This window comes from Rhinopithecus bieti, unplaced genomic scaffold (assembly GCF_001698545.2).
Source record: "Rhinopithecus bieti isolate Rb0 unplaced genomic scaffold, ASM169854v2 scaffold_3875, whole genome shotgun sequence".
Taxonomy (NCBI): domain Eukaryota; kingdom Metazoa; phylum Chordata; class Mammalia; order Primates; family Cercopithecidae; genus Rhinopithecus; species Rhinopithecus bieti.
The window spans coordinates 899,890-914,725 of NW_016804422.1; the positions used below are offsets into that span (position 1 = coordinate 899,890).

Sequence of the window (14,836 nt, forward strand, 5' to 3'; positions counted from 1 at the left end):
ATCCGGTGTCTTGCTCTGTCGCCCACGCAGGGGTGCAGTGGGCGGCTCTCCGCCCACTACCAGCTCCGTCTCCCGGGTTTACGCCATTCTCCTGCCTCAGCCTCCCCAGTAGCTGGGACTACAGGCGCCCACCACCTCGCCCGGCTAGTTTTTTTGTATTTTTTAGTAGAGACGGGGTTTCACCGTGTTAGCCAGGATGGTCTCGATCTCCTGACCTCGTGATCCGCCCGCCTCGGCCTCCCAAAGTGCTGGGATTACAGGCTTGAGCCACCGCGCCCGGCGCAATTTAATGTCTTTTAGTACATGCACAAGCTTGATCAACCACCATCACTATTTAATTCTAGAATATTTTTCTCATCCCAAAAAAGAGTCCCTGTATCAATCAGTTATCATTCTCTATCCTCTCCTGCCACCCCCCTAACTCCCCTGCCACCCTTGTGCTCAGTAACCACTACTCTACATTCTGTGATACATCACCTTTTCTCCTACATGTTTTCCTTTGGAAATAGCATTTACAAAGATTAATCACAAATTTCACTTGACCACAGATTTTGGTAATATATACATCATTAGTACACAAAATTGGCATCACAAATCTCACCATGTGAGATTAAAACTAATTATTCTGGCTGGGCACCATCGCTCATGCCTGTAATCTCAGCACTTTGGGAGGCTGAGGCAGGTGGATCACCTGAGGTCAGGAGTTCAAGAGCAGCCTGGCCAACAGGGTGAAACCCTTGTCGCTACTAAAAATACAAAAATTAGCCAGGTGTGATGGCATGCCTGTAATTCCAGCTACTTGGGAGGCGGAGGCAGGAGAATCACTTAAACTCAGGAGGCGGAGGTTGCAGTGAGCCAAGACTGCACCACTGCACTCCAGCCTGGGTAACAAGAGCAAAACTGTCTCAATAAATAAATAAATAAAAACAAAAAATAATTATTCTAGCCTGGGTACACTGGCTCACACCTGTAATTCCAGCACTTTGTGAGTCTGAGGCAGTACTGCTTGAGTCCAGGATCAAAAGGCTAGCCTAGACAACAGAGTAAGATCTCATCTCTACCACCCCTCCACCCCCTCAAAATTAGCCAGGTGTGGCGGCACACACCCTTAGTCCCAGCTATTCAGAAGGCTGAGGTGGGGAGGATGGCTTGAGCCCAGGAGGTTGAGGCTGCAATGAGCCATGATTATGCCACTGCACTCCAGCTTGGGTGACAGAGCAAGACTCTGCCTCAATAAAATAAAATATAAAATAAATATTATTCTAGAAAAACTAATTATCAGTTCATCAACACACTTAACAAGAAATATGCATATAAAATCTATGCACTAGAGGATGAATGACAACACTTAAACACCTGTGGAAAAGGTGACATAAAGATATACTGTAACCTCAAGGTTCAACTTGAATGAAGAAGATGCCTAATAACACTCAATGTCACCTGCAGCCTACAAGAATTTTCTGATAAAAGAACTACCTGCAATGCTACCTGCAAAAACAACAGGCTGTTTACTGTAGGAAGGCAGGTATGGTCATGGTCTTCTGCCCTCAAATGGCTGAATGCTTGCGTACTCGTTCCTTAAGACACTTTACGACAGGTGCTACCCCAACTCTCTTGCTATCTAGAAATTCCGAGACGTCCTGAACAAAAGCACTATGTGAACTGGCTGTCTAAAATCAAGCTGCCACCCAAAGCAGCAATGCCTGCCACTTTCAGCCAACTCTGAATCCCAAGAGGTGGATAAGGAGCCAAGGAAAAAGAGGAGTTGGTACAACCAAGCAGAGTCCAGTGTTAAGAATCACCCTTTACTACAGAGCACTTACCACATGCCAGTTATCATACTGATCATTTTACAAATAATACATACTCTAACCTCACAACTGCACTATGGGTGGTATTATAATTATCCTCTCATTTTACAGATGAGAAAACTGAGGTTCAGAAGTTACAAAAGAGAGGCCAGGCACAGTGGCTCACACCTGTAATCCCAAAACTTTGAAAGGCCAAGGTGGGCAGATCACCTAAGGTCAGGAGTTCAAGTCCAGCCTGGCCAACATGGTGAAATCCCATCTCTACTAAAATACAAAAATTAGCTGGGTGTGGTGGGGCATGCCCGTAATCCCAGCTACTCGGGAGGCTGAGGCAGGAGAATCGCTTGAACCCAGGAGATGGAGGTTGCAGTAAGCCCAGATCACACCACTGCACTCCAGCCTGGGCAACAGAGCAAGATCCGCCTCAAAAAAGAAAAACAAAACAAAACAAAAAACAGTTACAAAAGAGTCAGGAGGTAATGAGGCTGAAATTCTAAATCTTTCTGTGCTATAAACCCTATACCATCTGAAAGTACAAAAGGTCATAAACCAAAGTTATAATCAAGATCACAAACTGAACTACGCCTTTGTATGACCCCTGAGCCAATGAGATGTGATAACACAGAAGCACGAGGTTAAAATATACAGGTATATTTCTAATTTAGAACAAATTAAGAACTTAACTACTTTAATCCATAGAAATAAACCATGATTTGTGACAAAAATAATTATAAACCCATTATAGGACACATATTAAAAGGTTCCCTTAAAACTGCCAAATGATCGGTGGCTCAAGCCTGCAATCCCAGCACTTTGGGAGGCCGAGACGGGCGGATCACGAGGTCAGGAGATCGAGACCATCCTGGCTAACACGGTGAAACCCCGTCTCTATTAAAAAATGCAAAAAACTAGCCGGGCGAGGTGGCAGGCGCCTGTAATCCCAGCTACTCGGGAGGCTGAGGCAGGAGAATGGCGTAACCCCGGGAGGCGGGGCTTGCAGTGAGCCAAGATCCGGCCACTGCACTCCAGCCTGTGTGACAGAGCGAGACTCCGTCTCAAAAAAAAAAAAAAAAAAATCTGCCAAATGGTAAATGTTTATTTTTCAAATTTGAAGGAATTAAAATGAATCCAGTTTAGAGTACCTCTCATAATTAAAGAGCCTGAGATGTGGCAAATAATGGGCTGGTTATCAGAGCTTAGGGTGTTTTGCTTTGACAGATAGCATCTCACTCCGTTGCCCAGGCTGGAGTGCAGTGGCACCATCGCAGCTCACTGCAACCTTGAAATCCTGGGCACAATCAATCCTCCTACCTCAGCCTCCGGAGTAGCTAGGACTACAGGTGGGCACCACCATACCCAGCTAATTTAGAACATAGGATTTTAAAGCTACAGGCTAGATTTCCTACACGGCCTAACCATACTCCATGTGGTACTGTCTGTCTCCTGCTCTTTCTCTTTAGAAAATTTAAGATTCTCATGGCTGGGGGTGGTGGCTCACGCCTGTAATCCCAGCACTTTGGGAGGCCGAGGCGGGCAGATCACGAGGTCAGGAGATCTAGACCACCCTCGCTAACATGGGGAAACCCCGTCTCTACTAAAAATACAAAAAAATTAGCCGGGCATGGTGGCGAGTGCCTGTAGTTCCAGCTACTCGGGAGGCTGAGGCAGGAGAATGGTGTGAACCCGGGAGGTGGAGATTGCAGTGAGCCGAGATCGTGTCACTGCACTCCAGCCTGGGCAACAGAGCCAGACTCCGTCTCAAAAGAAAAAGAAAAAATTAAGATTCTGTCTTGAAGGCTAGGGCAGCAGAAACTCTTACTAAGGTCTGGACATGGGAGCTCACTCCTGTAATCCCAGCACTTTGAGAGGCTGAGGTAGGTGGATCACTTTGACCTCAGGAGTTCAAGACCAGCCTACCTTCAACCTACAGATTATTGGTTTTGTTGCTTGGAATGCACACAATTTAAGTACTAAAGTGTTTCAGATAGTATTATGTCTTTACTACCAACCTAAGTTTCCAACAAACTAGGTTCTTCACCAAGTTTTTCCATCATGGCCTCACAAATAGCATTCTCATCACTAAAAACATAAGTTTTCTCTGTTGTTTTTTTTTTTTTTTTTTTTTGAGGCACTATCTCTCATTCTGTCATCCAGGTTGGAGTGCAGTGGCACAGTCATGGCTCACTGTAGATTTGACCTCCCAGGCTCAAGCGATCCTCCCACTTCAGCCTTCCAAATGGCAAAACCCTGTGCTACAAAAATACAAAAATTAGCCAGGCACGCATCTATAGCCACAGCTACTCGGGAGGCTGAGGCATGAGAGTGGCTTGAGCCCCAGAAACGGAGGTTGCAGTGAGCTGAAATCGTACCACTGTACTCCAGCCTAGGAGACAGAATGAGACCCTGTCTCAAAAACAGAAAAGGAAAAAAAAAAAAAAAAAAACCTCCAACTAGGGGAGCCTGGAAGGAGTCCCCTGATAATCAGTATCAATCAACAGGCTAAATGAGAAGTACTGCTGATGGGGAAAAGAAAAAAAAAAATCCTCCTAGGCACTGCCACCAAATCCTTTTTGCCATATACTCCATTAAGCCAAGACCAGAGCTGCCATAACTTAAGACTTTGTTTCAGATGAGAAGTTGTTGTGAGAACAACAAAGACACACTCAATGTTCACTCTGTGCCAGCCCCAGTTCTAATCACCTTACATGCATTAACTTATTTAATCCCTAGACGTATGTGAGAGTACATTAAAACACAGAGAGGTTAAGCCACTTGTTCAAATACACCTTAGAAAGTGATGGAGCGGAAATGCAACCCCCAGTAGTCTGCTTCCAGAATATTATGTTATACTGCTACATTATACTGCTTCCAGTCGTTGAGTCTCAATCACTGGGCTGGGCACAGTGGCTCTCACATGTGTAATCCCAGCACTCTGGGAGGCCAAGACGGGTGGATCACCTGAGGTCAGGAGTTCAAGACCAGCCTGGCCAACATGGTGAAACTCCATTTCTACTGAAAATACAAAAATTAGCCAGGCATGGTGACACATGCCTGTAATCCCAGCTACTCGGGAGGCTAAGGCAGGAGAATCGCTTGAACCCAGGAGGCAGAGGTTGCAGCGAGCACCTCTGTGCTACAGCCTGGGCGACACAGCGAGACTCCATCTCAAAAAAAAAAAAAAGGTATCAATCAGTGTACCTTGGTTACACAGCCAAAATGTGTAATCAAATCATCAATCCTTAAATTCACTTTTTTTTTTTGAGATGGAGTCTCGCTTTGTTCTCCAGGGTGGAGTACAGTGGCATGATCTTGGCTCACTGTAAGCTTCGCCTCCCGGGGTTCACGCCATTCTCCTGCCTCAGCCTCCCAAGTAGCTGAGAGTGCTAGGATTACAGATGTGAACCACCATGCCCGGCCTAAATTCACTTTTAATTTTCTTGAATACCCCAACTCTCTTGAGAGCAAGACTCTTCAATAATCCTTGGTTTGTACACATTAATTGTTTTAATTTTTTTCTAGTTAGGATATGAACCTATACACTCATTTTAGAATGCAGTTCCCCGTGTTTCTACTACTACTCTACTGAGGGTGATCAGGAAAAAGTACTGAAATTGAAGTTTCCAGGAAGAATGGCATGATTCAAGCCATAAGTTATACAGTTGAGCTCTGGCTAGGAAGCCGGATACTCCTCAATGAAGTGTTTTTGGGGTGACAGTTGTTTAGGTAACACTACAACCCTCAACCTACAGATTGGTTTTGTTGCTTGGAACGCACACAATTTAAGTACTAAAGTGTTTCAGATAGTATTATGTCTTTACTACCAACTTAAGTTTCCAACGAACTATGTTCCTCACCAATTTTTTCCATAATGGCCTCACAAATAGCATTCTCATCACTAAAAACACAAGCTTTCTCTGTTGCTTTTTTTTTTTTTGAGGCACTATCTCTCATTCTGTCATCCAGGTTGGAGTGCAGTGGCACAATCACGGCTCACTGTAGATTTGACCTCCCAGGCTCAAGCGATCCTACCACTTCAGCCTTCCAAATAGCTGGGACAATAGGCATGTGCCACCACACCCAGCTAATTTTTAACAATGTTTTGTAGAGACGAGGTCTCGCTATGTTACCCAGGCCTGGACTCAACTCCTGGGCTCAAGTGATCCTCCTGCCATAGCCTCCAAAAGTGCTGGGAATACAGGTGTGAGCCATCACACCTGGCTTCCCCATTGCTCTAATTTTAATCACAAGGACAGACCACATTTGAGATTTGGCTTCCTACACATACCTTCAAAAATACTCTTGTATTTTCAATAACCCAAAATCTCTTAATTTTGTTGACACAAACACACAAAAACACTATTTCATAAAACTTCATGTATTCCATAGCCTTCATTCCTCACACCAGAAAAAGTCAATGCTTAAAGGAATTTTCACATCAGATGATAACAGAACCCTTTTCTTTGCACTTTAGAAAGACCACTAGTGTTATACAAAAAGGTGAGTAAGGCTGGGCGCACTGGCTCATGCTTATAATCCCAGCACTTTGGGAGGTCCACGTGGGAGGATCACTTGAGGCAAGGAGTTCAAAAGCAGCCTGGGTAACACAGAAAGACCCCATCTTTATGAACAGATTTTTTTCTTTAATTAGTCGAACATGGTGGCAGGCGCCTGTAGTCCAGCTACTCAGAAGGCTGAGGTGAGAGGATTGCTTAAGCCCAGGAGTTTAAAGCTGCAACGAGCTCTCATCACACCACTGCACTCCAGCCTGAGCAACAAAATAGAACCCTAAGTCTCCAAAAAATAAAAATTTAAAAATAGGCCAGGCATAGTGGCTCACACCTGGAATCCCAGTGCTTTGGGAGGCCGAGATGGGTAAATTGCTTGAGTCCAGGAGTTCAAGACCAGCCTTGGGAATGTGGCAAAACCCTGTCTCTACAAAACAACAACAACAACAACAACAAAAATTAGCCAGGTGTGGTGGTGGTAGTTCCAGCTACTAAAGAGAACTGAGTTGGGAGGATCACTTCAGCACAGTAGATTGAAGCTGCAGTGAGCCATGATCACACCACTACACTCCAGCCTGGGTGACAGAGGGAGACCTTGTCTCCAATAAGATAAGAAAAGAAAAAAGAAAAAAAGATAGGACAGGACAGGAAACGAAAGGAGAAGAGAAAAAGGAGAAAAAAAGAAAAGGAAGGGAAGGGGAGGGGAGGGGAGGGAAGGGAAGGGAAGGGAAGGGAAGGGAAAAGAAAAAGGGAAAGGGAAGGAAAGAAAGGAGAATAAAAATTTCAGAGAAATAGGCCGGTGAGCGCAGTGGCTCAAGCCTGTTAATCCCAGCACTTTGGGGGGCCGAGGCAGGGCGAGGACGGGATCACGCGGTCAGCGAGATCGAGACCTCCTGGCTAAATGGTGAACCCCCGTCTCTACTAAAAATACAAAACTTTAGGCCGGGCGTGGCAGCGGGACACCTGTAGTCCCAGCTATCGGAGGCTGAGGCAGGAGAATCGGCGTGCGACCCGGGAGGTGGAGCTTGCAGTGAAACGAGATCCGCCAATGCACTCCAGCCTGGTGCGATAAAGCGAGACTCATGTCTCAAAAAAAAAAAAAAAAAAAAAAAAAAAAAATTCAGAGAAATAAATACCTCTCCCAGAGTTATCTTCTATAAGGGCACTTTAGTGACTAATTTGGCCAAATAAGAACAGACAACAAGCATCACACCAGCATATTTGAGAAAATAAAATGCTAATTCCTGCACATCAAATGCCAACAGTCTGAGAGGGCTAGTACTCACAACTGGGCAACCACTGAAAGGGATTAACATTTTAACACAATACTTCTTACTCCCATCCCCAAGTCCCAGTGCAATGGCACACAAAGCAGGAGATAATACGTACCCTCAATCTCCCAGAGACTTGACAACAAAGAAAGCCAAGGGCATATGACAGGGCTAGAAATACACTTTGCAGGAAGGGTGGAATGAAGGGCTCTGCATGACAGTGTTTGCTGGCTGCCCCCTTCTCCTAGATGGAAATGGTGATGGTATAGGCTAACAGATTCATACATTCATACCTGTTGGAAATTATTTCCCCAGACAGACAGCTGCTGCCTAAGTGATACCCTGGTGGGTCACCACAACCACAAAGCTCAGTACTGCTGCAGAGCATTCTACTGTTTGACAGCTTGATATAGGCACTGGGAAAAGGCTAGAGGGACCTTGGTTATCATCTTGAGCAACTTCAGGAAGGCACACATACCCAACAATATTTGACAAAGCAAGCTAGCAGAAAGTTCCTTTATTTCCATCCCCTAGGCCTACAAGTACCCGCCAATGAAATAAAAGACATTTCACATCAAGTGTCAGGATAGCAAAGAGTTACAAAAAACTCAACTCAAAGTACTTTGGAGTAACCTTCTCAGGGGCACACACACACTCAGGCTCTAAGAGTTGCCAAGCAGACCGTGGTGACTCAGAATCTGTACCAATTTGGTCTGTAAGTAAAACTGGGGGAAAGGATAGACAGAGACTTCTTTTTTTTTTTTAATTTAGACAGGGTCTTACTATTTGCCCCATGCTCATTTCAAACTCTTGAGCTCAAGTGGTCCTCCTGCCTCAATCTCCCAAAGTGGTGGGATTAGAAGCTTGAGTCAGTGTCCGGCCTACAAACACATTTTATCTACAGATATTTGCTTTATTTATTTATTTATTTATTTATTTATTTATTTATTTAATTTTATTGGTTTTTTTTGAGATGGAGTCTTGCTCTGTCAGCAGGCTGGAGTGCAGTGGCGTGATCTTGGCTCACTGCAACCTCCACCTCCTGGATTCAAGAGATTATCCTGCCCCAGCCTCCTGAGTAGCTGGGACTACAGGCGCATGCCACCACGCCTGGCTAATTTTTTTGTATTTTAGTAGAGACAGGGTTTCATCTTGTTGGTCAGGATGGTCTCGATCTCCTGACCTCGGGATCTGCCCGCCTCAGCCTCCCAAAGTATTTACTTTATTCACCCTGAGGAGTCAGGACTTCTTCCCTCACATTCTTTTTTTTTTTTTTTTTTGAGACGGAGTCTCACTCTGTCGCTCAGGCTGGACTGCAGTGGCTGGATCTCAGCTCACTGCAAGCTCCGCCTCCCAGGTTTACGCCATTCTCCTGCCTCAGCCTCCCGAGTAGCTGGGACTATACGAGCCTGCCACCTCGTCCGGCTAGTTTTTTGTATTTTTTAGTAGAGATGGGGTTTCACCATGTTAGCCAGGATGGTCTCGATCTCCTGACCTTGTGATCCGCCCATCTCAGCCTCCCAAAGCGCTGGGATTACAGGCTTGAGCCACTGCGCCCGGCCAGCCTCACATTCTTATGTCTCTCATAAGATTGTTTACTATGTCATAAGGAGCTTAATCCACATCCATTTCCTTAAAGAATTAGTTTTAATAAACTTCAGATATAAAAATAAATTTATTTTCTTAGAATTATAATTGGAGGCCAGGCACGGGGGCTCATGCCTGTCATCCCAGCACTTTGGGAGCCCAAGGTGGGCAGATCACCTAAGGTCTGGAGTTCAAGACCAGCCTGGCCAACATGGTGAAACCCCATCTCTACTAATAATACAAAAATTGGCAGGACATGGTAGCTCACCGCCTGTAATCCCAGCACTTTGGGAGGCCAAGGCAGGTGGATCACCTGAGGTCAGGAGTTTGAGACCAGTCTGGCCAACATGGTGAAACCCCGTCTCTACTAAAAATACAAAAATTAGCCAGATGTGGTGGCAGACATCTGTAATCCCAGCTACTCAAGAGGCTGGGGCAGGAGAATCACTTGAACCCAGTAGTGGTTGCAATGAGCTGAGATCGTGCCATTGCACTCCAGCCTGGGCAACAGAGCGAGACTCCATTTCAAAAAAAAAGAAAAAAAAATTTACCCAAGCGTGGTGGCGTACACCTGTAGTCCCAGCTACTGGGGAGGCTGAGACAGCAGGATCTCCGGAACCCGGGCGGTTAAGATTGCAGTGAGCTGAGATTACACCACTGCACCCCAGCCTGGATGGACTCCGTCTCACACACACACACAATTTATAATTGGAGATTACTTGACATGTGGAAGAGGGTAAGAGAAAGAAAGAAGGACATTGAATTTCAAATTAATTCAAATGGTACCAAGTGCAGGGTACTATAGTAAGTGTTCTGGATACATTATTCACCATGAGTCACAACTCAAATGTATGTCACTCCTCAAGAAGTTTCCCTAACCACCCCTCTAAAATTGCCACCATGATGCATTCTCCTGACACCCTGCTTTGTTTTCTTTACAGCATTCAGCTATCAGTTATTACATTGAGTACTTAGTACAGAGGCAAAGGACTTAATCACCATTCACTGATAAGAACAAGTTGCTTATGAATTAATGAGTGTTCTCAAAATTGGACAGATTGTCAGAATAGGATCCATCGTAAGCACACAGATTGGAAGCTTTTTTCTTCTCTCCAAAATTGGCATGTAGCAGTTTCTGACACATGATTAGTACAGTTGTCCCTTGGTGTCCATGGGGGATTGGTTCCAGGACCCACAAGGACACAAAAATCTGAGGATGCTCAAGTCCCTTATATATAATCATATGGTATTTGCATACAACCTACACACATCCTCCAATACACTTTAAACCATCTCTAAATTACTTATAATATCTAATACCTAATAAAGACTACATAAATAGTTAACTGTACTTTTTTGTTTGTTTTTTGAGATGGGGTCTCACTCTGTCACCCCAGGCTAGAGTACAGCAGAGTGATCACAGCTCACTGCAGTCTCAATCAGGGCTCAAGTAATCCTCTCATTTTAGCCTCCCAAGTTGATAGGACTACAGGTTCACGCCACCACACTTGGCTACATTTTTCACTTTTATTTTTTGTAGCGATGGAGTCTCCCTATGTTGCCCAGGCTGGTCTCAAACTCCTGGCCTCAAGCAATCCTCCCACCTGGGCCTCCCAAAATGTTGGGATTACAGAGGTAAGCTACCACTCCTGGCCTGTATTATTTTTTATTGTTGTATTGTTAATGTATCTTTTTCCTGAATATGTTCAATCAGCATTTGGTTGAATCTATGGGTGTGGAACCTGTGGACAGAGTGTCAACTGTATTTGGTAAGTGATTCAGTGATGGACACTCAACAAATGGTCAATGAGAACCCTCTTAAGTCTAGGGTATATGGTCCTAAGCCCGTAATTCTCTAAGGATCTGATAAGCTTAAACTACTAACAAGGTAAGGATACATCAAAAGTCTTCTCTAATGAGTGCTTGCTCCCAAAGCATTTAGAGCATGTCATCTCCATACCCATAAGAGAACTTGGCCAAGAAGAGAAAAGTACATATAATGAGCCACACTGAGTTAAACAAAGCTGAACAAAGCATCAGGCTATAGAAGGAGAAGAGTTCTCATGGAATAACTACTCTTCCCTGGCAGAGCCTTCTTTTAAGATTCTGGGCCTGGCTGGGCACGGTGGCTCATGCCTGTAATCCCAGCACTCTGGGAGGCCAAGGCAGGCGGATCACCTGAGGTCGGGAGTTTGAGACCAGCCTGACCAATGTGGAGAAACCCTATCTCTACTAAAAATACAAAATCAGCCAGGCATGGTGGCACATGCCTGTAATCCCAGCTACTCGGTAGGTTGAGATAGGAGAATCGCTTGAACCAGGGAGGCGGAGGTTGCGGTGAGCCGAGATCGCACCATTGCAATCCAGCCTTGGCAACAAGAGCAAAAAAAAAAAAAAGATTCTGGGCCCACTGTATTCACACTGTTAAGTATAGGCAGTGGATACATTAAAAAAAAAAAAAAAAATCAAACTACATTCCTAAGTTTCTTTTCCTTCTTTACAGACAGAGGAACTGCAACAACTCAAAGAAAACAACTTTCCCCAAGGAAACACCATAACAGCAAGGATTCTACCCATTTATAAATTCCTCCCAAAACTACCAGGCAGGGTTCAATTAAAGACATAGATGAAAAATCTAGGTGGCAAGCTGAATCACTCCAGATAGTTCAAACGTAAGGTGAGTACAGATTCTGATTCACCAGCTCTGACTATACGCAGCCAAGGACTTGAGTATGCAACTCCAATTGGCAAAGAACTATGATGAATGCAATAGACATCAACAATCCACTCCTCTCTCTTCCCTGATAGCTCTCTTTTGGAAGTAGTCCCTGCAGGCAGGACCTGATGCCATAGGAATCACCATCTGAGGTCTTCACCCTAGGTCTGGGTGTAACTATTGACCTAGAATTTCTGTGCTAGGCAGATCCTTGGGGTCACAGACAATCAAGGATCATTCTTTGCATCAGGATTACCATCTCAGTCACACTCCAAGAGGAAACACTCCAGATGTGTCATTTTTTTTTTCCCTCTAACTATTGTCTTTGGAATCTAGTCCAAAAGCAACTGGGCTCTAGCTTTTAAAATGCACTCTGTGCCCATTAAGTTTTCTAGAGAAAGCTTTCCAGCCTTTTTAAAGATTTTCCTCACAACCGATGGTTGGAATGCAGTATGCTCCAAAGATAGACTTCTTGTACCTTTCCAGAGTGAAATCATTTGAAACCCTCCCTCCCCATATATATAAAAAATATATCCTTCCAGCATCATTTGACCGAAGTATAAAGCAACCTGGTTGGCCTCCATGCATCCGATGGCATCTTCCAAGAGTGAAAACTCCACGCAGACATAGCCATAGTCGTAACCTGGGGACAGCATTTAAATACAGACGGGAGTGGTGTTAGTGCCTTGCAAACACAAAAGACACACTTAAATCCCCGGTTTCTGAACCCCTTAAACACAAGCCCTCCCAACTAACCCGTCCCTCCCCTACACTAAGTAAAGTTGCTACCCCAAATAGAAAAAAGTACTGAAGGAAAATCTCGATGTTTCTGGACTTTGAGATTCATTCCAAAATAGTCTTTTCTATTAACCAAGAAGATCCTTTGCCCTCTTTAGCATTGGTGATCTGGTGAAGGTACCCCAGAATTGGGTAATCCCACAGAGAGTTCACGTGGGGACCCGAAACATTTTAACCACAGGCTAAATCTTTCAGAAAAACAAAGTCGACAAGAGCAAGAAAGTATCTAGGAAAAAAAAAAAGTATCCCGAAAGAAAAAAAAGCAATTATCCCCAGGCTATGCTAATAGTCACCACTTTTCAAGCAGAAACCACCTTCAAAGACAGAAGTGCTGACAGACTGAGGCAACTATTCTGTTTGGATACCACAGGAGGCTTCTGGTTGGCAGGGGACAGACCATTTCAGGTCTCCTCTTTTTTTCCTTGTTTCAACTCAAGTCATAAACCAGCTAAAATCTTTATAAAAGGAAGAAGGTGTAAAAGCATAAATAAGTACAAATAACTGTGTCCAAAATTGTGCTTATGCACAAAGACTGGTGGTGGGGCAAGCTGGGAGAAAGACAGCAGTTGTTAGCAATCAATACATGTTTAAGAATTGTACAAACCATTAGAGCTATAAAATACCCTTCACCTTACTCCTAAGCAAGTGTCACTTGCAGCACTTTGGGAGGCCAAGGCAGGCGGATCACCTGAGGTCCTATGATCCACTAGACTGGGAAGTCCTGGGATTCATAGGTTGCTGAACTCAAATCTAACCAGTTCCTGTAATTTCCCTGATACTGCCACCATGTGACTACAAAAATACACTTGTCAATGCAATGCTCCCCATGTGGCTTCCATGCTTCCTCCAGTGCCTCAGAGGATAAAGAAGCTCATCTCTAAGAATGACACTGTGTAAATGGAACAGCAAGAAAAAGATGTGATGTTCAGATGAGAAACAAAACTCAGGCAAAGAAAAACACAAAACCCTATGATAATTTTGACCACAAAGTATATATAACAATAGGAAACTGGTATCACTGAATCAATGTGTCAAAGATCAATAAACCTAGAGCAATAGAAAGTATAAGTTTAAAAACATACCACATTTGGTGAAATGAGTTAAGATTCCTTGTCACATGAAATAAATGGCTTTAAAATGTTTTACTACTAATAATAAACTTTGATTTTAGACTTGTTAACTACTCCAAGCTCACTATGAAACATTACAATGGTATGGGTTGATCCTTGCTTTGAGTTTCAGAAAATGACTAGGAAGAAGAAAAACAATCTACTAGAAACCTCAGCACTACTGTAGGATGAGAAACAGATTTTCTAATCTACTTTCACGACTTTGACCAACATGGATTAAAACTAACCCCTCCAAACTTACCACAAAATCAGTCTCCTCTGCTTAATAACTCTGAAGAAATAAAAGTACTTCAGAGAAACAGCTTGCACATCCTATTAACAATGGAAACTGTTTTGTTAATTCCTTTCAAGTGAATCTTCTTGGTCAAACTCAGTGAACTCCTAATACATAAATCACTCTGCATTTTATAAGCAACTCTGAATATTCTTGGGAAACATTACAGAATAACAGAAGGAACTAAGACACCTGTTAGCACCAAATATCCACTGCAAACACTCAAATGCATGTCCACAATCAGAAAGGGTTAGCCACGGAACAAGCAGGTGTACTCTCGAGTGTGTTGATTACCTCTACAGAACATATCAATGGAGTACCCAGATGTGTGGAAAGCAACCCTCCCCATAGCTGCCTGGATGGAAAACATAGGGAACAAACACCAAAACTGGCAAAGCCCTAAGCTTCCTTTCTGTGCTTAAAGAAGTAACTACTGTGGCCCAGAGAAGCACACAGAATCTGTGGACAGAGAGAAAAGATTCATGACAACGTTCATACTTTGCTAAAGGACAAGTAGACACTGGGAATAAAAAGATACAGAAAACATTATGAGAATCTAATATAGCATTTCTAGACATCAACCCTGCAATACTGTATGTTGACAACATACTTCAGATTTAATATTATATTCACAAGCCCAACACTAAATTTATTCTGACTGAAACTTTAGCTATCAAACAAGAACAGAAATTTAAGGTTTAACTATACTGCCTAAAACGTTTACAAAAAAAAAAAAAAAAAAAA

The 14,836-nt window shown here is 43.7% G+C and overlaps 1 protein-coding gene across 4 annotated transcripts in view; it reads right to left on the minus strand.

Moving 5' to 3' along the window:
- The window catches only part of RBM6 (RNA binding motif protein 6), a 99,349-nt gene that overhangs the window by 61,495 nt on the left and 23,018 nt on the right, over nt 1-14,836 (minus strand). For 2 of the 4 annotated variants that reach the window (XM_017868029.1, XM_017868030.1), the window contains exon 4: nt 12,460-12,533. The exons of 1 other annotated variant lie outside the window; for it this stretch is intronic. In XM_017868029.1, coding sequence (XP_017723518.1) covers nt 12,460-12,533 — 74 coding nt within the window. Of the gene's footprint in view, nt 1-12,459; nt 12,534-14,836 lie in introns of those variants that run through there. One more of the 4 variants, XM_017868032.1, reaches the window with a different exon arrangement.